The sequence below is a fragment of the Artibeus jamaicensis genome, unplaced genomic scaffold (assembly GCF_021234435.1).
Source record: "Artibeus jamaicensis isolate MK-2021 breed Jamaican fruit bat unplaced genomic scaffold, CSHL_Jam_final contig_718, whole genome shotgun sequence".
Classification (NCBI taxonomy): Eukaryota; Metazoa; Chordata; class Mammalia; order Chiroptera; family Phyllostomidae; genus Artibeus; species Artibeus jamaicensis.
This window is the reverse complement of record NW_026521936.1, coordinates 3,221,968-3,248,770: the sequence shown is the minus strand read 5'-3', so window position 1 is coordinate 3,248,770 and position 26,803 is coordinate 3,221,968. Positions and strand designations below refer to the sequence as shown.

The following is a 26,803-nucleotide window of genomic DNA, read 5'->3' as shown; positions in this document are numbered from 1 at the left end:
GACACCTGGGTGGCATGGCCTTCAACAGGAAACCTGGTGAATCAGAGCCTCAGGAATGGTGTCAGACAAGCCACTGGACCTGCTGCCTGGGCCTCCTCCTCCTCCTCATTGATGTGACAACAAGGAACTCAACTCAGTCAGTTCACCTCTGGCCACTGAAAGGATCATTCAGTCCCTCTGACCCCCAGCTGCTCTCTGCTGATTCAGTCCCGATGCTTCTGAGTGGCCTCCAAAGGCTCGATCAGGACTTGCGGGACAGGGTTTCAGGGTTCAGGAAGACAAGGAAGTAACCATAAAGGAATATCCAGGGAACCCTGTTTTTCTACTGGAAGCTCCATACCCCACATTTCACATCCAAGAGAACGGGCTCTCCTTTCTTCTCTTCCTTCCGCTCCCCGTCTCCCCGCCTGCCCTCTTGAGTACTGCCAGACAGACAAAATGAACAGCCTCTCCCTTTCTTTCTTTCTCCTCCTGTTTTTGGTCTTAAAGCATTTCTCCGTTGATGATTCTGTGTGTGTGTGTGCGTGTGTGTGTGTGTGTGTGTGTGTGTGTGTGTAGGGAAGACAAGATTATAAGAAATCAAAGAGGTAACATCTTGGGCCATAGTCCTACAATCCTTTGACAGAGTTTTCTTTTGGCTTTTGTTATTTTGGCTACTAGTCTCCTGGCTCCCCTTCAGATCCACTCGAGGGCTGCCGATGGAACGATAGGTGTCTCCTCTGGTCTGTTCTTCAGCTTCTGCCTCTCCTGTTGGCACCCCTCCCAGGCGAGGGGGAGGGGCCTGAGAGCTTTGGCTGCAGGTTGCCCGGGAAAGGGGCGTGCGTGCTTAGACAGGTGACGGACCGGGAGCTGGGACGCCTGGGGCCTGCCCCAACTGAGTCACGGTGTTGTTGTTGTCACTGTTCTGTCGAAGTCCCTGCTCAGCGCCTTGAACCTCTGGGGAAACAGCCGCAAACTCCCGACCTTCCAAACTCTCAGGAGAAGCCGCCAACCTGATGGTGAGGCGAACGGGCTGGGGGGGGAGCAGAGGGCAGCTGGGGCGGTGGGGAGACCTGGGGCCTGGATCAGTGCCCCTCCTCCCCATGCCACTGCCTCCTCTCCTGCCTCCTCCATGTCGGGGGCCTGGGGGAGGGAGGGTCTCTGTCTTCTCTCTGTCCCCTGCCCCTCGCACAAGAAGTATGCCTTCCTTACTTCCTCCTTCGGCTCCGGGGCCCCCCTGCCCAGCTGTGCAGGCCTCCGGGGCTTCTCAGCCTCGACACAGTGCCCTCCCCACCCCAGCCACACCCCCAAAACAGGTAGGGCCTGTGATGACACCCATCTCTGCTCCCCGCTCCGGGGGTTCCCATTCCACCCCACCCCTGGCCTCAGTGACTCCCCCTCCTTCACGACGATGCCCCCAGGGCAGTCCTGGGCTGCGGATAGGCCCTCTGATCCCTGAGCAGGGTTATGAGCGGCTGGAGGACTGTGACCCTGAGGGGTCCCAAGATTCAGCCCTCCACGGGGAGGAACAGCAGCCCCTGCTCCATGTGCCCGAAGGGCTCCGAGGTAAGCGCGTGGGTGTGGACCCACGGGGGAGCGCCAGGGGCTGCGGCAGCAGGTTGAGGGCATGGAGAGCTCGCGCTGACGACAGCTGAGTCCCCACTCTCCCTTCTGTGCCCAGGCTCCTGGCACCACATCCAGAACCTGGACAGCTTCTTCACCAAGATATCCTTTGTGCTGTGCCTGGCGGCAGTGGCACAGGAGGGCCCCTTGGGCTGGCATTATTCACGGCAGGGGTGCCTCTGAGGATGCAGTGGCGTCAGGGGAGGTGTCGGTGGAGTGAGGGGCGGCATGCTTATGAAAGGTCCGTCCTGCCCAGGTTTATTTCTTGACGCACCCGCTACATCTACAGCTACCACCAGCAGAACGGCTTTGCCTGTATCCTGCTGGAGGGCGTCTTCCAGCTGGGGTGAGATGCTTGTCCTGGCGGTGCCTGCTGCTCCTAGTCCAGCCAGGCAGCCAGGGGCTCCCTGGGTGGGGAGGAGGACGGAGCTGGCCTGGAGGCCGGGCGGCAGCCCTCCCAGCTCTCAGACCTGATCCCTGAACTCCCGGCTCGCCAGACAATTTGTTTTCATCATCACCTTCACGACCTTCCTCCTTCGCTGCGTGGATTACGACATTCTCTTTGCCAACCAACCAAATAACCGGACAAGACCTGGGCTGCCGCACAGCAAAGTGACGCTGTCAGACGCCATCCTGTCGTCTTCCCAGTGTGCCCAGCGGTGAGTGACAACTGGTGGGGGGAGCAGAGCTGGTGGGGGAGACTAGCAGACAAGAGCCGCCCACCTTTTGTCCCTGGGCTAGATCATCGGTTCTCCGAGGGTTGGGTCTCCGGACAGCTTTCACACACTTAAAATTGCTTGAGAACCCAAGAGCTTTTGCTCATGAGAATCTTACCTTATCGGAGAGTAAAGCACAGGGCAGCGGGAAGACCCGAGAGTGCACATTCCGTCCACTGTCAACGTGACATCACGTGGCCTCCGGACCACTCAACTGTACGTCCACGAGAGAATGAGAATAAAAACGGCAGAAGCATTAGTATTACGTGAAAGAAAAGTTTTGACCTTGCAGACACCTGCAAGGGTCTTGAGGACCCCCAGACACCCCACACTTCGAGAACTGCTGGTCTTGCTAGATCCTCGCCACGATCTGACCATCACTCCCCAAGTGCTGTCTCCCTCTCCGTGGGGGTCCCATTGTCTCGCTCCCTGACCTCCGCCCCCAGGATCCGCTCCAGCCCCCTGCTGGTCTTCCTTCTGATCCTGGCGGCAGCCTTCTGGCTGATCCAGCTGCTTCGCTCAGTCTGCAACCTCTTCAGCTACTGGGACATCCAGGCGTTTTACAGGGAGGCCCTGCACATCCCCCCGGTGAGCTGGGTGGGTGTGGCTGTGTGGAGCGGCACCGTGTCGGGCGGCAGAGAACAGGGGAGGCGTGGGGGCTGTACAGACGGAAGGGCCCACTGGGGAGCAGGCAGAGTCCGCACTGACAGCCACCCTGGGCCCCGAGTAATGTCAGGAGGTACCACCACGTATACCACATGGTCCTCATCCTAGTGGGGCTCAGTGGGTTTAGACGGGTTACAGAAGAGGAGGGGGGTCCCCTAGCTTTACGGAGGAGAACCTGGGGTGGGGCTGGGAAGGACCGGAGCTGAGGAAACAGGGAGTCAGTGATCATCTGTGGGAGGAGGTCGACCCAACGGCCCACGACTCAGTGCGGAGGCCTCACTGGGTGACCCCACTTCCCTTCCTGGCTTTGCCCCTATGGCAGTCAGCCACTGCATGGACCTCTTCCCTGTCCCCAGGTCCTGCTTTGCCCTTTCCTCCCTCCCCATCTTGCTCATGCTCCTTGCTCTGTATCTAAGTCCATCCTTTAAGGCACTGCTCCAAGGCTAATGTATTTTGCTGTGTATAACATGCATTTTTTGCCCAAGTTTTTGACAGGAAAATAAGGATGTGCACTATAGGCGGGCAGAGTAATCCCGTGTATAATGCGGACAAACTGCGGGTGGGCATTATACACAGGCAAACACGGCACCTTCTGCAGCTGGCTCCCCTTACTCCCCTTAGAAGTCGAGAGCCTTTGGCATGTCCTCCTGCACAGCCCAGGGAGAGGTTCTGGAAAGTCACCTTGAGGGGAACACTGGGCACAGCACAGGACAGATCTGGGAGGCCAGGGAAGCAGAGGCAGCGTAGAGCAGGCTCTTCAGGAGGCTGCTTGCCCTCCTCATCCTCCTTCTCCTTTCACTTCCCTCCTCGTTCCCTCCAGGGGAAGGGGAGACCCTGGGACGGCCTGCAGAGACAGACCCAGAGGGACGTGACTGGGCTGGACTGGGGCAGCGGGGTGAAACTGGGCTAAAATGAGGCTTGCAGGGCAGATCCGCCTGAGATCTGACACCCCACCCCAGCCGTGCACTCAGCCAGTGTCTTAGTAAGATCACTGCGGGGGATGGCCATCTCAGCCTGAGGGGGTGAGAGGCCATGAGGCTCCTGGACCCACGCTGTCAGGCACCCTAGGAACTGCGGCCGCTCAGTGTCTTCTGCGTGTGGGACTGCGGGTGGCTCAGGAAACTCTGCTCTGAAGGAGCTGAGGTAAAATATCTGAAGAATTTAACTTACGAGGTGTCGCTGGGAAGCACATGACTCATGGCCTCAGGAATGGCCGGCCAGGAGGAACAATTCAGGAGAGATGAAAGGAAGCAGGAAGTGCCCCTGTTTGTGACACGGTTAGGGAAGGACGAGGAGGACAGAAAGTGGTGACAGGTTTCCCACCTAAGGGACACTGGTAAGGAGAGTGGGGAGAAGGCGCTAGGGATGTAGCTCTCTGGCCGCGGTGCATTTGGGCACCGCGGTGCAGGGGAGCCCGGGTTGCTGGCGCTCACGCATCCTGTGTCCTCAGGAGGAGCTCAGCTCGGTGCCCTGGGCGGAGGTGCAGTCGCGCCTCCTGGCGCTGCAGCGGAGCGGGGGACTGTGCGTGCAGCCGCGGCCGCTGACGGAGCTGGACGTGCACCACCGCATCCTGCGCTACACCAACTACCAGGTGGCGCTGGCCAACAAGGGCCTGCTGCCGGCCCGCTGCTCGCTGCCCTGCGGGGGCAGTATGGCCTTCCTCAGCCGCGGCCTGGCTCTCAACGTCGACCTGCTTCTCTTCCGAGGGCCCTTCTCGCTCTTCCGCGGCGGCTGGGAGCTGCCAGACGCCTACAAGCGCAATGACCAGCGGGGCGCCCTGGCCGCGCGCTGGCGGCGCACGGTACTGCTGCTGGCCGTCGTGAACCTGGCACTGAGCCCGCTGGTGCTGGCCTGGCAGGTGCTGCACGCCTTCTACAGCCACGTCGAGCTGCTGCGGCGAGAGCCGGGCTCGCTGGGGGCGCGCCGCTGGTCCCGCCTGGCCCGCCTGCAGCTGCGCCACTTCAACGAACTGCCGCACGAGCTGCGCGCGCGCCTGGCCCGCGCCTACCGCCCCGCCACTGCTTTCCTGCGCGCCGCAGCACCCCCCGCGCCCGTATTCGCGCTGCTGGCCCGCCAGCTGGTCTTCTTTGCCGGCGCGCTCTTTGCCGCGCTGCTCGCACTCACCGTCTATGACGAGGACGTGCTCGCCGTAGAGCACGTGCTCACCGCCATGACCGCGCTCGGGGTCACGGCTACCGTGGCCAGGTGCGAGGGGAGCTGCCCAGGGAGCGGGTCATTCCTCCGACCTGGGGCTGAGTTCCACCCTTATCCCCGACCCCTCTCACCGCCAGCCTCTCCCAGCCCTGCCTCCGGCATCCGCAGGTCCTTCTAACCACGGGCACCTGCCTTACCCTGTCCTGCCCACCAGGTCTTTCATTCCGGAAGAGCAGAGCCAGGGCCGCTCACCGCAGCTCCTGTTGCAGTCGGCCTTGGCCCACATGCATTACCTCCCGGAGGAGCCGGGTGCTGCCAGTAGGGCCAGCGCTTACCAGCAGATGGCGCGGCTGTTGCAATACAGAGCGGTGAGGGTCGAGTCGGGGGCGGGGCTGTTCCCGCGGGAACCTGTGCAGCCTCCTGGTCTGGGAAAGGGCGTGGAACAAGTGGACGCAGGGCTGGCCACCCTGGCAGTCGGGGAATGACTGGGTTGGAGGTTCCCTGCCCTGGCCAGCATCCCCGGGGGCCTCTTGGTCCTGTTCGCCCTCAGCAGCCCCTCAGCCTCGCCCCTGCCTCCCCAGGTCTCCCTCCTGGAGGAGCTCCTGTCACCTCTATTCGCCCCGCTGTTTCTGCTCTTTTGGTTTCGCCCTCGCGCCCTGGAGATTATTGACTTTTTTCGTCATTTCACTGTGGATGTGGCTGGGGTTGGTGACATCTGTTCCTTTGCTCTTATGGATGTGAAGCGCCACGGCCACCCTCAGGTTAGAATCCTTCCCTGGATGTGTGCGTGGTGGTAGTTAGAAAGGGGTGTGCCTTGCAGCTCCCTTGGTTGCCACCTGTGACCTTGAGCTCACCACTTCCCTTCCCTGAGCCTTAGTGTCCTTCAGGACAATGACTGTAGCCAACACAGGGCCGTGTGCGGTTACTCGACACGACATGTGTATAATCACACAGCACCAGTAAATGGAGTGAAGACCACCAGGGAGGCTGAGGGATGGGCGGGAAGGTGCATGGGGCTGAAGTAGACCTGCCTCCCCCAGCAAGACCTAAGGCCAACCTCAGTGTCTGGTGTGAGCAGTCTGGCAAAGCACAGAGCCCCTGCCTGCTTCTAGTGCTGGGCCTGGGCCCAGGTCCTGCCCTGCTGCCCTGTTTTGGGGGTGACCCCGAGCAAGTGCCCGTCGTGGCCTCCTTCTTCCACCTGGAGACTGGGGCTCATATTTCCTGTCCCGCCAACCCCACCAGGCTCCCACTGAGGCCCTAAAAGCAGTGTCTGGAGCTTTTGACTTTTTTTCCTCAGTGGCTCTCGGCAGGACACACAGAGGCTTCACAGTCTCAGCGCGCGGAGGATGGAAAGACCGAGCTCTCCCTGATGAGGTTCTCCCTGGTGCACCCACAATGGCGCCCCCCAGGGCACAGCTCCAAGTTCCTGGGGCAGCTCCGCGGCCGGGTACAACAGGATGCAGCCACGTTGGGTGCTGCCTCGGTTCGCAGCCCCCCCACCTCCAGGGTGCTCAGCGACTCTTCCTCGCCTCTGGTGAGCCCCAGCCTGGCCAGCCCCTGCCTTCACCAGTGACCCTGCCCCTTTCTCTTCCCTCCACCTCACCTTTTGAGTGAACCTGCTTGCTCACTGGTTCAGTCTTCTCCCCTGCCTTGACGAGACCTCCCCGCTCCCCTTCTGTGCTCTTTTGATCTGTGTCTTCTCTTGCTCCCAGCCGGAGACCTTCCTGGCCAACCTCCTGGTGCACCCCCTTCTGCCCCCGAGGGACCTGAGCCCCACAGCCCCCTGCCCAGCTGCAGCCACTGCCAGCCTCCTGGCCTCCATTTCTAGAATGGCCCAGGACCCCAGGTGAGGGGTGGGGGCCTGAGGTGCAGGGGAGCAGGGGTGGTGGGGCAGACCCTCCAGGAGGGTAGGGCCACCAGGCGTGATTAGGAAAGGGAGGTCGAGCCTGGCCCTCCCTGGGGGCTGCAGGGGGAAGGGCTTGTCTTTGATCTACCGAATCCTCTGTTCCAGCTGTGTGTCCCCAGGAGGCATTGGGGGCCAGAAGGTGGCCCAGCTACCTGAGCTTGCCTCTGCTGAGATGAGTCTCCATGCCATCTACCTGCACCAGGTGAGTAGAAAGGTGCGGGGTGGGGGGGAGAGACAAGTGGGGAGAAAACACCTGCCCTTTTGCAGAGCAGAGGAGAGGGAGGGACGCACCCGACAGGAGCTGGGGAGGAGGCCTCAAAGCCCTCTGCACCCAGCCCAGGGCCGGAGCCTTGTGCTGCGGGGCAGGAGGGGACCCTCATTCCTCTCCCTTCCCTTTAGCTCCACCAGCAGCAACAGCAGCAGCAGGAACCGTGGGGCGAGGCCTCAGCCTCCCCGCTGTCCAGGCCCTGGTCCAGCCCCTCGCAGACACTCTCGCCTGATGAGGAGAAGCCATCCTGGTCGAGTGGTGATGAGACGGCCCTGGGGGCGGGGCGGGCGGGGTAGCAGGCGCAGGGCACCGTCCCACTGACCGCTCTTCTACTCAGGCTCCAGCCCTGCCTCCAGCCCCAGGCAGCAGTGGAGACCCCAGAGGACCCAGCCTCTCTTCCTTGGAGGCTTCCAGCAAACCGCGGAGGCTCCAAAGGAGCCTGGCCAGGCCCCTGGCACTGACTGAGGGGCCTCCTTAGGGTCAGTGCTGTCTCACTGCGGTGGGGGTGGGGAGGGGCTGCCTGAGAGATTAGGTGAAGCCAGAGGGATGAAGACTGTGGGGGCATTTGAGGTGTGTGTGTGTGTGTGTGTGTGTGTGTGTGTGTGATGGTCATCTCTGGAACCTGACCCCCTGGGCTGCTTGCCAAGGGCCTTTTTCTCCCTTAGATTCCCCAGGAGATCGGAAGAGGTGGAGTAGAAGCACGAGCCGAGTCCTTTTGAGGGACCGCCCCACAGATGCTTTAGTTGGGCAAGATCTGAGGGTTAAGGACAGACGAACTCGCCCCAGAGAGCAGAGAAGTGCTAGCAGAGCAGACGCAAAAGTGTCTGGAAACAAGTCTGAGAGACAATCCCCACACGGAGGGGAGAAGGGGACACACTCCCCCCCCCCACACACACACCCTCCAACAACTAGCTGTTCTGGAGCCGTTTGCCTGGGAAGAAGTCCCCGAGTATCTTCAAGATGGGGGTGGGGAACCAGGGCCAGGGCGGAGGCCAAGCTAAGTGTAAGGGAAACAGTGAGGAAGGCGACTGAGCGGCAGTTGGTTCTCCGGGTCCCCCTGGGATTGGTGGAGGGGGGCCCTGGGGACTTGGGAGTGGAAAGATTAACGTGGGGCTGATGTTTTTGGAGTTCGGCATCGGCGTGACGTCGGAGGAAGTGGGTGTGGCTCCTCATCCTGTCTGAAACAAGCAGTAAAGCTTGCTCCCGGCCGCTTTGCACCACCATCTTTGTGACCCGGGTCTCGGCCATCCCCATTCCTGGCAGCAGAGGGCAGTACTTGGTGCTCCACCCAGAGCCAGGGAGCCGCGCCGCAGAACTGCCTGCGGCTGGCCCGGCGCCACTTTACTGGAGTGCGGGGTCCGAGTGGAGTGCGTGGGACAGACTCCTCTCAGAGGGCTGCCACCCCACAGCTGCGCACATGAAAGGACAGAGAGTGTGTCGTGCTGTTACTTTAATGCACGGGGCTGGCTTAGGCCTCTCAGTAGCTCTCACAACACCTGGTCCAGTCTCTTACGGTGAACCTTCAATAATAAATATTTGAATGATTTGGAGATTAGGTTTCAAGATGAGATACTCCTAAGAGAGTTAAGGGGAATCTGAAATTCACCTAGAGAACACGGAAGGGGTGACAGGAGGTCCTGGAATGCCGTTGTTGGGAGGGGCCTTCCAGATTTAGACCCGGGCTGGGAACCAGGCCGGGGGAGAGGATACCTCGCTCCTCCTTCCCCAGAGTTAAGCGAGACGCAGACAGACGTGGAAGGAAGGCACCTCGGGAGGGGAGGGAGAGGTGGCTGGTCCCGGGCAGGCCGGCAGGAGAGCGGCAGCACCAGTGTGGACTGACGGCCCCTCTCCAGGTGGAAAGACAGGAAAAGGGCACTCAGGGAGCGGGGGTGTCTGAGCCGGGCCTGTCGAAAGCCCAGGGCACGGCGCCCCGCAGATGCCGCTCCTGCAAGGAAAAGCTCTGGGTGCGTATGCGGCTTGTCACCTCCTGGGTGCGCAGCGTGAGCCCGAAAATGTCCTCATGATAGCGTTGCTGATCCTGCAGTGAAAAAAAACCAGATTGGAACCCGAGCGGGAGATCAACACCAGAGCGTGCCCCGCCCCTACGTGTACTCTGTTCTGCGGGGCAGCTGCCGGGGGACCGCGCCCCTCCAGGGCCCCGCCCTGCCCCGCCCCGCCAAGGTCCCGCCCCTGGGCACCCGCAGCACGCCAATGACGTCGCCCGCCTCCTCCAGCTCCATGTTGCCCTCTGTCGCCAGGATGCGCTGCACCGTCTGCAGGACGCTGGTTGCCATGGTGACATCGCCGCAGACAAACATGTGGCCCCGTTCCAGGCACAGCACGCGGTGCACCTCAGCAGCCAGCTCCGTCCGAAGGATGTCCTGCACGTAGGTCTGCGGGCGGGTAGAGTTTCGGGAGAGCCAAAGGGACCACAGTGAGCGGGGGAGGGGTCTAGAGAGGTGCATGAATCAGGGGCGGGGCTGGGGCGAGGGCGGGTGAGACTCAAAGGGGCATTGGGCACACCGTAGGGCCGGGTGGGAGCCGACGGATGGGCGGAGGCTGGGGCCTGGGCCAGTGTCCACCGCCGGAGTGCGCATGGGTCCTTCCCAAGCCCCAAGGTTCAGGTTATCCTGTGCCCTTAGGGTCCCGCACCTTAGGGCTGTCGGGTTCCCGGGAGAAGGCGGTGAGGACGCAGCCAAACACCCCGCGCTGCTGGGCATCTTGCACCTCGTCGCGGTAGAGATGATCGAGCTGGGAGCACCGGCAGCCAAACACCAAGGTCATGGGGGCGGGCTGCAGCCCTGCAAGCAGGACGGCGGTTTGGGAGAGGCCCTCCTATCGTCTGCTCTGCCCAGGCGGACGTCCTGCGCCCTCTGGGCAGAAACAACCACTCTCCGCTGCGCAGCCTCTAGGAGGGTACTCGATCAGGACTCGGGAGAAGCCTGAGCTCACAGCCGGTGGTACCTTTCCTCGTGGACCGGCAGGTGGTGGCGCTAGAACACGGGGCTTCCGACTCAGAATTGCCTTTGCACCGTCTGTCGCTCAGCTCTGGGACTCTCTGGCTCCTTCCCTCCTCCAACCCCATATTCTAGGCACCTTCACCTCCCACAGTTCCTGCCTCCCTCTCAGTCACCGCCCCCCTCTTCCTGTGACTTACCAGCGACCCTGGGCACCCTGTGCCCAGCCTGAACACGTGAGGCTCGGGGTCCTGGACCCACATAGGGGAGCTCTGGCACCGACCAGAGTCTTCCTGAGGCATTTCTGCCTTCCGAGCCTCATCCCCATCCCTCCGGACTTCCACTTCCCTTTGTCCTTCATCCAGTGCAACCCCGACTTTGTGCCCAGCACCAGGAAGCCAGGCCTGCAGGGCACTGCCCTGGCCTCCCGGCCCCCCTCTCCCCTCAGTCTGATGAGCTTCTCTTCACCTTTGTGGCCCGTTCCTTGCCCTCTTTCCTACCTGGTTCCTGCATTCCAGCCCCCACCCGTCTGTCCCTAGATGGTGTGACTCCCTCCTGCCTTCCAGTCCTTCCCTTGGCCCCCAGCCTCACCTTTGCTCTCAATGTTGTGCAGCCGCTCTTGCCAAAAGCCCCGGAAGGGGGCAATGCCGGTGCCCGGGCCCACCAGGATGCAGGGCAGGCTGGGGTCGGGCGGCAGCCGGAAGGAGGGCGCCCTAGGGCAGAGAGACACCTGCTCAGGCCCCCTCTGCTTCCCCGGCTTCCGCTCTTCCCAACCCCTGGAGGGGTGGAGAGAGGAGAACTCAGCTTCTGTCCCTTCAAATGCTTATGACAGTAAGCACTTGGCTAGTTCACAGTAAGGACACCGTGGCTATGAAAAGAACTCTGCCAGCAGGCAGAAGTGCCCGGGGCCTCTGGTTTCTAGAAGACGGGGCAAAGGACACACGGTTCAAATCTGAACTGCAGAACAGTTTGCTGTCTCAGTTGAGGAAATGTAGAAATGAGGGGAAGGCAAGGGCAGTCTCTTGGTTTCTAACGAATTCACTGAGTGTGTTTATTTTAAATCATAGCCTTCGTATTGGTGTGTGGTTTGTACTCATTCAGCTGATTTGGAAGTTAGCCCCTGGATGGGCGGGGTCACTGGGCCTGGCTGGTGCCATCCTGGGGACTCTTCATCACCACGCTCCCACCCCCCTGGCTGAGACTTTCAGCTCCTGGCTGCTGGATGGGGCAAGGCCTCGGAACACAGCACAAGGGAAGGGTATGCTGAGTCCTCATCGACCCCATGGTACCCTGACCAGTTTCTCCCAGCTGAGTGGGGGCTTGTGCTTGACTGGGCCCAGTTCCTAGGTGCCACGCCTTCCAACATCAGACAGACCCCACAGATGCAGCAAGGGGCACAGCACACCTTCTAAAAGCAACAGGGCCTGCTGGTGGACCCCAGCCCCATGTCTGGGAGCCGCGGTTCCAGTGAAGGGCCCTACATCCAACCCGGCGAAAGGCCCTCAGCTTGGCCCAGTTCTGCTGTGGCTTCACTGGACATGCATTCCCCTGATATGTGAAGAGGGTCTTCCCTGCTTCCAAGCCCATCTCTCACCAGAACTTCACCCTCACCCCGTGCAACTGCCAGAGTCCTCCATCTGTCCCAGCCATCAGAGTGTCACTTTCTTGGCCCCCAAGTGCTCACTTACCCTCGGATGAAGCAGGGTACAGGGTTCCCGGCCTTGAGCTGGCTCAGCCATGTGGAGCAGACTCCGTAGTGCAGGGGACCTAGCCCATCTAGTGCGGGAGGAGAAGAGGCCAGTGAGGGGCCCATTCTGGGGTCACTACGTGGCCCTCGCCCTGCCCCACCTCCCCAGCCTCACCCTGGGTCCTGTATGCCAGCACGGCCACCGTGAGGTGGATCTCCCCCGGGTGGGCGCTGGGTGCTGAGCTGACCGAGTAGTACCGGGGCTGGAGCAGGGGCAGCTGGGTGAGGAGCAGGGGGGCGGGCAGCGCCACCGATGGAAACTGCTCCAGCACCTCCAGCAGCGTGGGGCAGCGGAACCACTTCCACTCCTCGTAGCGCCGGGGGTCCTGCAGGGGGTGGGGTCAGGGTGCGGTGCTCGTGGAACCTCCCAGCCCTGCACCCTCAGCTCCCTTCCCAACCCCACCCGAGCCCAGTCTTCTGGAGCACAGCTCTCTCGGTGCCCAGCTCTCCCAGACCTTGAGAATTCTGCGATGAATTAGCAAGTCTGGAGCTGGGTCGTAAAGTCCCGCTGGCCAGGCGGGCTCCCCACTTCCAGGCCAGCCGGCCTCAGTAGCCCCTGCTCCCCACCCTGGGTGGCCCCCAACCTGGCTGAGGGTCTCGAGCTCCTGCTGTTCACTGGGCTCTTCAGCCAGGGTGCTGAGCAGTCGAAGGAGCTGAGGGCTGGGTGGGGAAGTGATGTCCAGGAAGAAGGTGAGGGCCTGGCGCAGCGTGCAGGGGGGCAGCCGGGGGTCCCGGACCCAGCCGGGGGGAGGGCCACCTGGGGGTGGTGCACAGGGGGGCCTTTGAGGAAGGGGCCAAGCCAGAACTGCACTGTCTGGGGTGAAGGCTGCTTCTTGGAGAGTACACGGGGACTGACCACAGCTTGTTTTATCGGTGACCTTGCCCTTGAGCAGCAGGGCTGGCCTATCTGTACATGCTCGTCTCTTTCAGGGCCCCCGGTTGGGTTGGGTTGGTCTGGGCTCCTCTGTTTTCACCCCCGGCTCTGGTGAGGCAGAAGGTAGACCCCACGCCGGCTGCAGAGCAGGCTGGGTGGCCAGGGTTAGCCTTTGAGGCGGCACCCACAGGAAGGAGACAGCCCTTTGGCGGGGGCAGGTTCAGAGAAACGAGCCACACTCTGTGGACTGCCCAGCTGAGCGGATGTGGCCACCCTCTGCCAGGGGACCCTGGGGCTATGGAGACGGGGCAAGCTCTCCGTGTCATGCCTCAGACCACACCCCCTCACCAGGGCTGCCCTTCTCCAGCTGCTCCACCGCCACCGGCTCGCCCGGCGGTGGCGGGTCCTCCACACGGCTCAGCAGCTTCTCCACAAGGTCGGGCCGGTTGGGTGGGCAGACGCCTATGTGGTCCCCTGGCTGATACTGGAGCCCCTCCTGGCCTCCAGTGTCCAGGCGCACCAGGATCGTAGCCCGGCTGAAGGTGAGGAGAGGGGGCAGTTACAGGGGGTGGGAGGCAGAATGTGGGGGGAGGAGGAGGAGGAGGAAGGTGCCAGGGTCCCGGGAAGGAGGGGCTGGGACAGGCATTGAGGGGGGTCTTCCTCACGTGGACTTGCTGCTTTGCAGGTTTTCCACCGAGAGGACTGTGGCCTGGAACATCTTTCTCCTGTGCACATGCATCAGGCCTGGCGGGGGGGGGGACACACGTGAGACAGGGCCTGAGAGTTAGTCCCAGGCCCCTGGAGAGTCTGGAGGGCCAGCAGGGTCGGGCTGGGGGGGAGTCAGGGCGCACCTGGCAGCAGCTGGAGGCCCTCGGCCTGCACACTCAGCCGGTACCTCTGGCGCTTCCAGCTCCGTTTGGGGCTGAAGATGTCCCGGGTGGCGGCCTTGGCATCCTCCCCCACGCAGAAGGTTTCACAGGAGGCCTGAGGGCCAAGGTGTCGAGGGCTGATGAGGGAGGCGGAGCTGGCCTGTTGGGTCCCCAGGGGCCACCTGCCTGGGACTGTGCGAGCAAAGGGGGCCCGGGAGCGGGAGGTGCCGTCTGAGGCTCACAGAGGACTGTGGGGTTGGCAGCCATGGTGACAGGAGGGAGACCAGGCCTGAAACGGAGGCTGGGGCTGGGCCCCTTGTTCCTCAGCCCGTGTCCTGCCTCGGCTGCTGTGCTAGCTGCGCCGGTGCTCGGATTTAGGTCACAGCCGCTAGGTTCTTAACCTGCAGTTTTAGCCTCGAGTGCCAAGGAGGACAGTGGCTGGGGCATGGCAACCGCAGGGACCCAGTGATCCCTGCGTCCAGACTTGCTCCCACCCTCATCGCGAACTGCCTCAGCTTCCCTGTCTTTACACCTCATTAGGTCCCCCAAAGAGGAAATACTTTATGTAATGCCCTTAGGAGATGCCGGCGTGGGATGTGGAGGGGTCTCTGGTGGGCCTGACCTCCCCTGTGCTGCACATGGGGGCCGGTGGGGGTCCCTGCGGCCCAGCCCTGGGAGGGTGCGGATTTCACTTGTTTCTGCTCAGGCCCAAGCCCGGCAAACCGAAGGGCCAGTCTCTGGCTTGGAACCTCGGGCTCATCCAGCTGGGTCTCTCCCTCCCCTCTCACCCCACGTTGCCAGTGCTGCTAATCTTTCTTTTGTGTGTGTGAGGTCTTATATCTCTTCCTTCCTTCCTCGGCCCCCTCCCTTCCTTCCTCTCCCCCCACCCCGCACTGCTACCACCCCAGTTAGCTCGGAGCCTTCCTGCTTCCAGCTGACCCTGTGCCTGTAGCTGAGGCCCCGAAACTTCGTGCGTGCCCCTTCCTTCTCCCAGCCCGTTCCTGACTGGCAGCCGCTTTCCTACGTCAGGATTCTTTTGTCTCCTGCTCCGTTCCCCGCCTCTCCTCCAGTCTGAGCCGTTTCTCCAGCTTGACTTGCTCCCCAGCACACCCCCCCACCTGAGCCAGGTGGCTTCCCCAGCCCACCACCTGGGTGCCCCCTGCTCTCTCTCCATCAGCCCACAGCTGCCGAGCTCAAGCCGGGAAACCCCGGCAGGGCCAGGACTGCCCAGAACCCTGTTGGGACTGGGAAGGGCCCCCTTCAGGCCCAGGCAGGATCCCCAGACCAGGCAGAGCTGCCTCTGCAGGAAGCCCGGCTTGGAGAGTCCCAGGCCTGGCAGCCACCCCTGGTGCTGCCACAAGCCTGCCGGGCCTCTGGCTTCCCCTCGGGTCCCTCCACCTTGCCCGCCCTGGATCCCCGCCCTTGGGCACCTACTGAGGCCCAGCCCACCAGGGCCTGTCTATTGTCTTCTGCATGGTCTGCAGTGTCCACCACTCAGGACTGAGCCAAAGTGAGGGTGGCTTTTGGGAGGAAATGCCCAGGCCAGAGTGAATCAGAGCTGGGGCCGGAGCAGCGTGGGCGTCCGGACAGCCCAGGGGCTCACCTGGAAGGCAGCCTTGGCCCAGCCTCGGAAGGCCTCCTCCTGGCCGCAGAGCTCGTCGCCCTGGCCCAGGGGCAGGAGCCGCTCCCCGCCCAGCTCCTCCAGCCGTGTGTCCACCGCACGAGCAAAGGCGCAGAAGTGGGGGTACGCCCGGGAGCCCAGCCCGAACACACAGAACCTGGGGGTGGGGAGCCGTCACGGGAGCCCAGCCCGCCCGGCCCCTGTGCCCAGGCAGCCAGCCCTCCCGCAGGCCTCCCCACACTGAGGCCCCCAGACCTGAGAGTCCCCAGGGCCCCCGCGCTGTCTGTGTTGCTGGACTCCTTCCTCTTCCGCCGCCAGGAGGACACCAGTGGGTCTGAGCACGAAATGCTGTTGAAGCGGATTTTGTAGCTCCTGGCAGGAGAGGACAAAAGCGAGGGTGACACAGGGGACTGGAGACAAGGCTAAGGCCCCGGCACGGCCAGGGGACAGCTTCAGGGTCTCCGCACTGGGGACAGGAAGGGCCCAGCCTTGGGCTAAGCTTTGCTCTGGGGAGCTGTGTTGGGATGGCGGCTGAGGGACAGCATCCCAGGGGTCTCTGGGCCTGGGGGCTCTGCTCTGCCACCCCCTGACCCCACCCCTCACCCGATGGAGACCTCAGGATGGACAGGCCTCTCAGAGGTCAGGGGACCGCCAGTGGGCAGGCAGGTCACAGGAAGGAGGACAGTGTGAGGCTGTGATGGGCCCCCGCCTCCTCCATCCGCCCTCCTTTTCTCTGTCTCCCAGCATCTTTCGGCCCACGTGTCTCCCAAACTCCTTCCCACTCACTTGTGCTGCTCGGGCCGGGGGGAGCTGTTGTAGGGGCCGGACATCTCCATCAGGGCCGCCGCAAAGCTCTGCCAAGGGAAGTACCGGTGCCACGGTTAGCTTTGGTTTATTTCAAAGTGTACCGAAGGCTGGACCTTCTTATTGCATGGAACTTTTCACTTTAGTGTTCTCTGAAAATCTCAGGTTGGCTTTTTGGAAACATTCCAGAAGCACGTAAGGTAATAAAAGAGAAAACTTGCTTGTATCTACCCGCCAGTCTCACCCATGAGGCCTGGGTCCTAGTGACAGGGGCTTGACTCTGGTCCTTTTCCATTGTCCTTACACACAGATCTACATTTATAGTTGCTTTTTTTAAAGTAGACATGAGCCCTGGCTGGTGTGGCTCAGTGGATTGAACGCCGGCCTGTGAACCAAAGGGTCCTGGGTTCGATTTCCAGTCAGGGCATGTGTCTGGGTTGCGGGCCAGGCCCCCAGTAGGGGGCTCACGAGAAGCAACCACAGATTGATGTTCCTCTCCCTCTCCCAACCTTCCTCTCTCTCTCAAAAAAATGTAAATGAATAAAATCTTTTTTTAAAAAAGTAAACACGGGACTACACTATATTTACCTGCTTTTTATCACTATTGTCATTGACCCCGCCCCCAGGTCAGCACACAGAGACTGGACGGCTACGCAGTCTCCCCCCGTACGAACTACGTCTCACATGCGAGTCTCCCCTCCCACCGAGCGCGCCTGGGTGGTCCATGGCGGAGGCTCAGACATCCGCTGCGCCTGTCCGCTCTGCTGGGGTGGTTGGGGGTGGGGGTGGGGGGGTCTCCCTGCACCAGGACAGAGCAGCGCTCGGCACTGCGATCAGCACTGCGCCACCAGCCGGGTAGGCAGAACAGTGCCCAGTCCCCCTGCACTGCCCTGATCACTGCCGGCGCTGCCGTGAAAACCGCTGGGAACCACACGGAGCAACCTTCACACCGGAAACACCGGGATGCGGCCAGGCCATCGCATTGCAGCGTTAACTGGGGATGCACTTGGGCAGTGGGTCTTCCAGGTTCGCCAGAGCTAGCGTGTCCTACCTTAAGTTTATTTCTGAAACATTTTGCTGAAGTATAATGCACAGACAGACAAGCCCACGTCAGAAACATGCAGTTTTCCAGGTTTTCGGGAACCAAACACTTGTGCCAACCGCTCTCCTGATTAAAACACCATGGATCCATTTCTGCCTCCTTCTGAACTTCATACTAAGTGAACCCCACAGTGCGTGTTCTTTTGCGCCTGGCTTCTTTCCCTCCACATTATGTTCTGAGTCTCATCTCTCAGGCTGTGCAGTTGTAACGGGTGCAGCCTCGTCACCCTGTGGCGTTGGAATATACCGTGATTATCTCTCCAGTCTCCCGTTGGTAGTCACTGCGGTTGTTGCCAGTGGGGGGTGTTATGAACAAGGCTGTTAAAAATATTCTCATTCATGCTTTTAGTGAGTATATGCCATTTCCCATGGGATATATTCCTGGGTTTGCTCCATTTTTAAAAATTTGGGGTAAACTTTGCATACATTGAAATGCACAGAGCTTAAGGGTGCAGTTCAATAATCTGTTTGGTTGTTTGGCCACTTAAAAAAAAAAACAAGAGTTAGCCCTGGCTGGTGTGGCTCAGTGTGTTGAGCGCAAGCCTGCAAACTACAGAGCAGCAAGTTCGATTCCCAGTCAGGGCACATGACTGGGTTGCAGGCCAGGTCCCCAGTAGGGGGCGTGAGAGTCAACCACATATTGATGTCTCTCTCTCTCCCTTTCTCCCTCCCTCTCCCTCTCTGGAAATAAATAAATAAAATCTTTGAAAAAAACCCAAAAACCCCCCACAAAAGTTAAACATACATCTACCCAATGGCTCAGCATTTCCACTCCGAGGTGTTTTTCTAAGAGAAACAAAAACATCGGCCCACAAAAGCCTCCCATAAGAATGTTTATAACAGCTTTATTCATAATAGCCAAACCCTGGAAGCGGCCCAAGTGTCCGTCCACAGGGGAGTGGATTCCCACGGCGAGGCTGCTCAGCCGTGGACAGGAGCGTACGACTGAGCCACCCAACCTCGAGATGACCCTTGGAAGTGGGCTAGTGACAGAAGCCAGGACACCATATGTCCCCCTTCCTGTGCCTCCCTAGAGTGTGTGAAACTAACACCGGACACACAGGGCAGCACAGCAGCTGCCTCTGGAGGGGAGAGTGACATGGGAGGCTGTGGATGGGGGCGATTGACCAGGGGACTTTCTAGGGTGACACACATGATCTAGATCTTCCGAGGGCTTTTTAGGTCGCAGGGGTGTGCATTCTTCTACACTAGCAAAAGTCAGCGAGTCTATTTTTCTTTCAAAAGGCTAAAAACGGGCAGCGAGGTGGGGAGAAGTTGAGGTCTGCCTCACGCTGCGGGTGCGGCAGGGCCTTTAATCCCTGGAAGCCGAGCCCCCGGGGCTCAGGGAGCCGATGGAGCCGGAGGAGCTTGAAGATAACAGCTCACCAGGAAGGACTGAATGGCGGTGCTCAGGTCTGTTTGTTTCTTCTAACATTTGTTCAGAAAGTGAAGGTGCCTAATCTCTGTGGACATCTGAGCACCGCTCTTTCCGTTGGTTAAGAGAAAAAGCTGAAGTTGCGTATTAAGTGGCGAATTCCTGTTTTTCTCATTTGTCAGTGTCCCCGAGTGCCTGTCCAATAGGAGTGACTGTAGCGTGTTCCGTGCTCATACTAGGAGTGGAAAGGACTTGGGGGCACAGTGAGACAGCGTGTGTCGGGCAGCTCGGGATGGGCCGGGGACTTGGGGGACTGTCGCGCCTGCCCACTTGACATCATGGGGCAGAGCCTGCCCCCCTTCCCACCCTGGCTCCAGCACGGGCTCTCCCCTCGTGCCCAGGGCCCCTTTGCCTGCAGGCCTCACCTCTCCATTCTCTGGGGGATCCCCGTTCCCAAATGTGCTGGTCACCACCAATACCAGTGCCTCGTGCTCGAGGGACACCACGTCGTACTCATCCATGCACAGGACCTGTGGGTGAGGAGAAGACAGATGTCATCGCTGCCCGGTCCTTCCCACTCTGGTCCTCCCTGTGGCAGGACAAGACTCAGGCCCCGATTCCTGGTGGATCCCCAGGAGCTGCATGGGCCCTGGCTTGTCACCCGCTCCTGTCCTCCGGGGCACAGCTGAAGATTCGGGCACACATCCCCCCTTCCTTCCCAGATCCCCGCCTCTCTGTGTTTAGTCCTACCCGGGGGTCAAACGCCTTCCGGAAGAGCCTGCCCAGCTGCTGCGCGTAGCCCTGGGCCCGGCCGGTCTCGGAGCCGTACAGGATGGTCGCCTTCACGCGCTTGGCCATCACCGTGCCCATGAGTGACGCGGAGATCTTCACCGCGCTGAGGGGGAGGGTGGGGTGAGGGCTTCCAGGCACACGGTCCAAGTAAGGTCGCGGGGGCACCGAGTGGTGGGTTGGGGGTAGAGCCTAGGGCATTGCTGGGATGGCCCCCAGGTGTGGGGTGAAGGGCAGCGGTCCTGGGGCACCTACTTGGCCACTTCCTTAAAGGTCTTTTTCCTGGTGATGCCGGCGCCTTTGGCTGCACTCCCCTTCCAGGGGTCTGGCTGCAGGGGTGTGGGGGAGGGGAGGGGAAAGTGAGTACAGAAAACAGAAGTTTGGAGGCCCCTGGGGCTGCTTAGTTAGAGCCACCCTGGTGGGCAAAGCCAGTGGGGTGGTCACCTGGTAGCGGAAGGCAGGGGACAGAAAATAGTTGACCATCTCCTGATGGAAGACAGGGGTGAGGCTGCCCGAGATGGGGGGCACAATCCAGGCCCAGTCGGCAGGGCAGCCCCCCCTCGCCTTCTGCTCGTTCTCCAGGTGCTTCATGAAGGAGGAGGTGGCGGCGTGGTGGTCCACGATGGTCACTTTGGCCAGCTGAGGCGAGGCGGGAAGGGAGGGGATGGGCTCGGGCTCAGTCTCCGCCTACAGGCAGGCCTCAGCCCTTGTCACCCCCAAACCTACTGCGCTCTGGGTCACCCCAAACCTAACACACACTGTGTCCCCCCAACCACATGTGACCCCTACCTGCAGCATGCCTGGTCGAGCTTGAAGCAAACAACAGAAGCCCTGCCCCCGCCCCCCAATATCCTAAACTTCTGAGACCCCAGAGAAGTACTCAGCAAGTCCTGGTCTCCCCAAATCACAATGCTCAGTGTGCTCTCGATCCTGGAATTAGAGTTTCCAGAATCCAGTGGGTCCCACAAACTTCAACACCCAATGTGCCCCAGGAACCAGAATTATGGGGCGTGCACAAGTCAGCCAGGCTCCCAGGATGCGCAGGCCCCCCCAACCTTGCAGCACCTGCTATAGTATGTGCTAGGTCCCTAAAATGCAGAGCACTCCATGACTCTTGAACTGTGGAACTCCTGGCTGTCTCCAACTCCTGCCCCAGCTTCTAAGCACCTCCCTCCCTCCCGGCCCAGGCCCCGGCCCCAGGGCCCGTCTGGTCCCGGACCTGGTAGCTGTACAGCACAGCGAGGTTGATCTCCACCGCGGCCTTGTCCTTCCACAGGGACGAGGTGGTCCGGGTGTCCAGGTCCATGCAGACGGCCACGTCCTGGGAGCGGGTGGGGACGGGGTGGCAGGGAGTTGTCAGAGAGCATCTTTGTCTCGGACTCACGGGAGGAAGGAGTCAGGGTGGGTGGGTGGCCTGACCTCCAGGTTTGGGGCTGGTTCAGGTTTTTGCTTGGGGGGCACACTGCAGGGCAGAGGGACCCTGGGCCAGTCACTTCTCTGCCTCGGGCCTTCACTTCTCATCTCTAGAATGGGTCTCAACACTTTTGGGGGCAAGGGTCACTTTGAGAATCTGGTGAAAGCTGCCCTGGCTGTTGTGGCTCAGTGGACTGAGCACAGGCCTGCAAACCAAAGGGTGGAGGGTTTGTTCTCCAGTCAGAGCACAAGCCTTGGTTGTGGGCCAGGTCCCCAGTGGGGGGTGCACAGAGGCCACCACACATTGATGTTTCTCTCCCTCTTTCTCCCTCCTTTCCCCTCTCTCTAAAAATAAATAAAATAAAATATTTTTTAAATAAAAAGGAGTTAAAAAACGCCCACTTACACACGAGTTTCCCCCACTGACCCTCGCTGTTCAAAGATCAGCTATATTCCTGCGCGCGGGCGGCACGCTCGCGGGCACGCCCAGCCCTGGGGCTCCCGCGCCCTTTCCCGCAGTTCTGGCTTCGGAGTCCAGGCTCCCGCCCCTGCGCCCGCAGGAGCTCACCTCCAGGATGTTGTAGCGGTGAGGGTCACACAGGTTCCGCATGCCGATCTCCGAGCTCATGTACCAGCCGCTGAAAGGGGCCGCAGGGAACTCCAGGCCCCCAATTTCCAACAGCATGTTGGACACGGCGGGGAGGGCGTACCAGCGCAGGCCCAAGGCCGCGAACCACTCCAGCCTGGGGGCGGCGGGGGGCGGGGGATATGGGTCAGGGCCCGGGGGAGCCTGGCCCGCCTTGCCACCCCCGGGCAGCCCCCTCCCCCACCTGACCCAGTCCCTCTCTTGCTCACGTCGGGTGCTCCAGCGGCACCTCGAGGACTAGCTCGGGGGGCACAGTGAAGAGTTCTGGGGGCTCATCTGGGGCCTGGAGCAGCAGGGGCAGAACGTCGAAGCGGCCGTTGCCTGGGGTCCAGCCGTGCTGGATGCAGAGCTGTGGGAGCAGGGACCCCCCCGCATGAGCCAACTCCTGTCCTGTGCCCCGGGACCCCTCAGTGGCTGGATCCCCGCGCGCACCCAGGAGCCCCTCCTTTGTCGCCACTCATCCCTCAACTCTGTGAGGTCCCCTCCCTCCTTCACGGGCTCCTCTTTGGCGCCCCCGCGCGTCTCCCCAGAGCCCTCGCTGGATGGCGTCTCCGCGCTCACCTCGGTGATCTCCACGTTGGCCGGGTCGCCCCGCACGGAGCCGTCCTGCTGCCTGTAGCCGGCGTAGCGCACCAGTTGGCTGTTCCAGATCCGGAAGTCTCCGCGGCCCGGGGTGCGCTGGGGGAACACTGTGATGGCCGAGCTGGCGTGGGAGAGAGCCGGTCAGAGCCCCAGCTTCCCCCGCCGCCGGGGAGAGGGGCGGGCCTGGCCGGCTCCGGGCGCTCACCGGAGGTTGCCGCGGTTGGTGGCGTACTTGATGTGGCTGCAGATGTAGGTGAACATCTCCTGGGCAGAGCTGCAGTCCCGGGCGTCAAATACCTGGCGGGGGAGGCGGGGGGAGGGGGGGACAGGAGGGAGAGCCGGTCTGGAGGGCAGCCCTAGGAGAGGGTTTGGAGGCAGAGGAGGGGGCAGCAATCTCATCTGCAGCCTGGTCCCTTAGAGACAGGGACCTGGCCTGGGGCCAAGGGAGGGATGTAGCCGTGAGTGGGGTCAAATACAAAAGCTCGGATGGGGTCGAAATGGAGCTGGAATGTTGACCGATTTCAAGCGCTCTGCAAGTATTAGGATGGTTCTTATTTTATCTGAGACTCCTTCGGGATTGACTGAGCACGGGGCTTCGTTCCGGATGCTTCTGTGCTCAGTAAGAGTGAGGAGGCCAAAGGTCAAGGATTTAGTTGCCCTGTGGGTCAGCTTGCTTCTCTGAGTACCAGGGCCTGTCGGGGTAGCCCAGGCCGGCTCTGAGTCACCTGCTGGGGCCGTGATTGGTGGGGGGTGGGGTGGGGGCTGAGACACTGGGGGGGCTGGAAGGGAGCAGGGTGTTGGGGTGAGAGGACTGGACTGGGCAAGTGAGGCCGACACGAAAAAAGCAGTCGGGGGCTTTTCTGGAAGACTTCGCTCTGATAATACCCCCCACAGGTCGAGGCTCTGCTGTCCCACCTGCACTGTTGGTCTGGGTGCTTCTCTGCTCTGGCGACGCTGTGGGGCCCCACAGCCAGGCGTTAGCTGCTGGGTGAGAGCTCCCAGGGGTGCCGGGCTCAGAGGGAGCGGGCAGGGATCTCCCCACTGCTTGGGACCTTTTGGGGAAGTGTCAGGAGCTACCTGCACCTCTCCTGTCCCATTTTATGTCCCTCAGGCCCCACTCTGGGTGCTTGCTGGCCAGACACACCTGCAGCTTCCCCCACTGGATCCGGCCCACGCAGCGGGGGGCATTGCGCCAGGCCTGCTTGGCCCCGAACACCAGCTCGCTCTCCCGAAGCTGGTAGGTCCCGGTGGCTGCCACCTCAGCTTCCACCTCCTGAAGCCTCTGCTTGTGGGCCTGGGAGTCACCCCTGCGGAGGAGAGGGGAGCAGAAGGAGGTCTAGTGGGGTGGGGGGTGCCCAAGGCCATGTGGGTATTGGGGAGGCCCGTGGGTGCTGAGCTCAGGCCTCGTGTGGGTGGTATCAGGATGGGATGGGAGTGGGCCCTGGGAAAGGATGGGGTGGACGGTGGTGTTGGGTCAAGGCCACACCTCTTGATGGAGCGGTAGTACTGGTCGATGAAGTCCCTGGCCTGGCTCAGCAGCTGCTCAGTGGCTGGGGGGCCCTGGCCTGGCCGGCTCTGCAGTTTCCGTGGAAATACCAGGGAGCCCAGGCAGCGTCTCGGGGTGCAGGGCCCATCCTGGGTCAGAGTGGGGAGCAGAGGTGGAGAGAGCGGGGAGCAGAGGGGTCAGGACCAGGTCAGGGTGCAGGGGTCAGGTATGAGGTGGCAGAGGGAGGTACAGGTTCAAGGTCGGGGCTGAGACTGGAAATTGGGGTGAGGTTGGGTGGGTTGGGGCAGGGGCTGGAGGCTGAGAGTCACCAAAGTCCCCTGCCTGTCCCTTAGCTCCTCTCGTCCTTTCCAGTCTTGCCTCCTGGCCACTTTAGGCCTTGGGATGGGGCTCCCCCTTACCTGCTGCGCCTGGGCACTCAGGGTGTCGTAGGTGATGCTCCCCACCTCCCAGTTCTTCACTCGAGGGAACTTGGGCCCCTCCGGGGACCGGGTGTGCGGGGGGCTGTTGGAAGCAGGTGGAGAGTTTCTTATCGGATGTGCCCGAGAACCCACTGACGGCGCTGCCAGCCCTGTGGATTTGCCTCTCGCCTGCCACCTGCTTCCTTAAATTTTCTCTCCCTTCCTGAAAACCCTAGGGGATGAACAGTGTCTGCACCCCCTTCACTGATGAGGGGCCCGAGACTCAGAGAAGCGAAGCGTCTTTGCAGAGGCCCCACAAGCAGAGCAGCACCCAGCTGCGTCCGTACCCAGCACCCTTGACTGCAGGCTGCAGGGCCCCAGCGCTGGGCCCTCAAGCCCTTGGCCCGAGGCTGGGCCTTCATCCCCACCCTGGGCCCCCCTGGCCTATTCTGGACATGGGGTGTCCCACCCCTGCCCCCCGAGGTTTCAATGAGCCCTACTTGAGGGGTAGAGGCCTGTGCCCACAGGAACTCTCAGCCCTGATTCCCCTCCTCACTCACACCCCTCCTGACAGGAGCCATCGTGTGAAGGGAAGCCTCCGAGGCCTTATCACTTCCTCCCAGAGCCGCCAGGCCGGCCTCCGGGAGGAAGGGAGGGCCTGGGGCCTCGGGTGCGCCAGTGCGGAGCCTGGCCCGAGTCAGAGCTGCCCGCGGCGGCCCCAGCCACCCTCCCAGCCTGGCACGCCACCTGGCCTCCGGCTTTCCTCTCCCAGGGACCTCTGCCCCAGGGAGGCCTTTCTGGGAGCTGGGGCTGCCCCGCTAGTTCTGGGTTGGCGGCCACTGGGAGGAAGGACCTGGAGCAGGGGGAAGGGGCCCAGTGGCTCTGTCTTCTCAGCCTCCCTCCCAACCTGCGTCCTGCTTCTCCCCTTTCCATGGGACCTGTCGTCTCTCTCGCCCATAACTCTCCTCCAGCAACTTTCTTCTGTTAAATGGTTATCACTGTTTGTGGAAGGCTCGATGTGAGCTAGAAACTTACAACAACCCTGTGGAGTAAGTGTACTATGCCCCTATATTATATAAATGAAGGCTCAGAGAGGTTAAGTAACTTGCTCAAAGTCAAACAGCTCTTGGCGACAGAGCAGCATTCAGACCTGGTGAGCTGTCACCCTTACCTCCGACTTTCATCTGCTGCCTTCTGGCCCTGACCCTGGTCTCTCGTTAGAGCCCCTTGACTGTCCTATCCTGTCCATACTGACAGCCCTCTTGCCTTGGCAGCCTGGCCCTCCTGGCTGGGTTGCCCGCTCCAGCCCTTCCAAGCTCCAGACTTCAGGCCTGGACACCTGCCCTCTGGTCACCTGGTCCTAGCTGCTGTGGCCCTCACCTGGGGTCTGGCGCAGGCGGGGGTGCAGGTGCGGGTGCAGGTGCTGGTGTCCAGCTGAGCTCAGAGGTCGGGGAGGCTGGGCCCTGCTTGCCACACAGGCCGAGGCCCAGCCCCAGCCCCAGGCCGCAGGGTGGCCCCGGCTCCTGGCCCACGCTCTTCAAGTTGCCCATGTCGACTTGGCTTCAGCTCTGCCGCTCTGAGCAGAGCCCGGCCTTTTCCTTAGGAAGGGGAGGGGGCTCTCCGGTGCTGGCCCTCGCCCCGCCCCGTCCCACACACAATGGGACAGGAACGAGGCTGCTGGGAGGCTCTGAAGCCTCGGCTCCCTGCCCACAGGCCCACAGGGTGGGGAGCGGACGCCGGGGTTCCGCTCCAAGAACTAGGGCTGATAAGCGGGAGCCCAGGTGTCCCGCGGAGTTCTGGGGCCAGAGTGCAGAAGCTGGGGTGTGTGTGGGGGGGTGCAGGAGAATGGCAGGGTGGACACCTGGAGGGCCACGAATTCCCTTCTGTGATGTGTGACCACAGAAGGCCTTCCCCCGGCCCTTGCTGGCTGTGCCCTGAAGGGTCCTTCGGAAGGTGAGCACTGTGTCAGTGACAACAGGTGAGTCCCAGACTCTCAGTGACCACGGGGGCCTCTAGGGTCCTCTCAGGTGCTCTTCTTCACCATCTGAGCGCCCCTGACCCCACCTTTAAGTCCTTTTGGATTCTTAGGGATACAGGCCCAGCAGGGATGCAGTGACCTTTTGTCCTTGAGCCTGGCATTAGGGCATCCCTTCCCTTCCCGGCCCCAATTTCCTGGAACCCCCACCCCCTGTGACTCAAGTGGGGGATACAAAATTGCAGGAAGCTGTCATCCAGGGCCTCCACCCCCCATCCTGTCATCCAGTGACGTCTGCTTCCCTGGGGGTGGTAGGTCGGCAGTCAGGGCTGGGGCAGGGATAGCTCACTGGGGAGAGCTTAGAGCCCCAGCCAGAGCATGGGGATAGGGAAACTACGACTCCCAGAATGCAGGTGGCACTCACCAGCCCTCTTCCAGCACCTCAGAGAGTAGTGCATGCTGGGGTTTGTAGTTCCAAGCCATCTAGGGGGCTGGAGAAAGGCCACAAGCTGGGGGGCACCTGGATCTGCAGGGGTCAAGCCTCATGGATTTGAGACCACAGAGACCGAGAGAAACAGCAAGCAAGAAACGGAAGCTGAGAGACGGGACAGGCAGAGACTAGGAGGGGCAGCCAGGCAGACAAACAAACAAGTAGATTTGTGTTGGCTGGACTCCTTTGGAAAGCAGCGGAGGATAAGATTGGGGTGGGCCTGGGTGGGGGGTGGCTGGTGGATCAGCGGAAGGAATGGGCTGTGCTGTGAGCTCTGGGGTCACACCAAGGGGGGAGGGTCTGTGGAGGGAGGCGGGTGTGGGGGGCCTTATAGACACAGACA

The 26,803-nt window shown here is 61.5% G+C and overlaps 2 protein-coding genes across 2 annotated transcripts; one reads left to right on the top strand and one right to left on the bottom strand.

Annotated features, from left to right (window-relative positions):
* Nucleotides 1-995: 995 nt before the first annotated feature.
* Nucleotides 996-8,176, top strand: ATG9B (autophagy related 9B). The gene is made up of 14 exons (XM_037131952.2): nt 996-1,545; nt 1,661-1,704; nt 1,884-1,948; nt 2,100-2,261; nt 2,765-2,906; nt 4,435-5,189; nt 5,353-5,506; nt 5,720-5,899; nt 6,436-6,672; nt 6,851-6,984; nt 7,150-7,246; nt 7,444-7,570; nt 7,650-7,791; nt 7,978-8,176. The coding sequence occupies exons 1-13, from the start codon at nt 996-998 to the stop codon at nt 7,775-7,777; spliced, it is 2,775 nt and encodes a 924-aa protein (XP_036987847.2). The 3' UTR covers nt 7,778-7,791; nt 7,978-8,176.
* NOS3 (nitric oxide synthase 3) lies at nt 8,119-25,693 on the bottom strand. Its single transcript, XM_037131951.2, has 26 exons — nt 25,376-25,693; nt 23,996-24,098; nt 23,577-23,725; nt 23,235-23,397; nt 22,296-22,387; nt 22,070-22,211; nt 21,718-21,857; nt 21,431-21,605; nt 20,669-20,770; nt 19,894-20,088; nt 19,705-19,778; nt 19,411-19,555; nt 19,086-19,190; nt 16,167-16,234; nt 15,636-15,752; nt 15,363-15,537; nt 13,742-13,874; nt 13,556-13,634; nt 13,239-13,426; nt 12,601-12,773; nt 12,132-12,342; nt 11,958-12,045; nt 10,861-10,982; nt 9,965-10,113; nt 9,511-9,705; nt 8,119-9,350 (listed from the first exon to the last, which is right to left on the bottom strand). Exons 1-26 carry the CDS (start codon nt 25,543-25,545, stop codon nt 9,189-9,191), a joined length of 3,615 nt encoding a protein of 1,204 aa, XP_036987846.2. The 5' UTR covers nt 25,546-25,693; the 3' UTR covers nt 8,119-9,188.
* Nucleotides 25,694-26,803: the final 1,110 nt, after the last annotated feature.

Excerpts from the sequence above, each read along its gene's own strand:
- NOS3 (XM_037131951.2), bottom strand. The coding sequence starts at position 25,545 with ATGGGCAACTTGAAGAGCGTGGGCCAGGAGCCGGGGCCACCCTGCGGC. Across the intron at positions 13,427-13,555 it reads CTGCAAAGCAGCAAGTCCAC|CCGGGCTACGATCCTGGTGC; the intron begins GTGAGGAAGACC and ends CCTCACCTTCAG. Across the intron at positions 12,343-12,600 it reads AGCTCGAGACCCTCAGCCAG|GACCCCCGGCGCTACGAGGA; the intron begins GTTGGGGGCCAC and ends CACCCCCTGCAG.
- ATG9B (XM_037131952.2), top strand. The coding sequence starts at position 996 with ATGGTGAGGCGAACGGGCTGGGGGGGGAGCAGAGGGCAGCTGGGGCGG. Across the intron at positions 2,262-2,764 it reads TCTTCCCAGTGTGCCCAGCG|GATCCGCTCCAGCCCCCTGC; the intron begins GTGAGTGACAAC and ends CTCCGCCCCCAG. Across the intron at positions 7,571-7,649 it reads GAAGCCATCCTGGTCGAGTG|GCTCCAGCCCTGCCTCCAGC; the intron begins GTGATGAGACGG and ends TCTTCTACTCAG.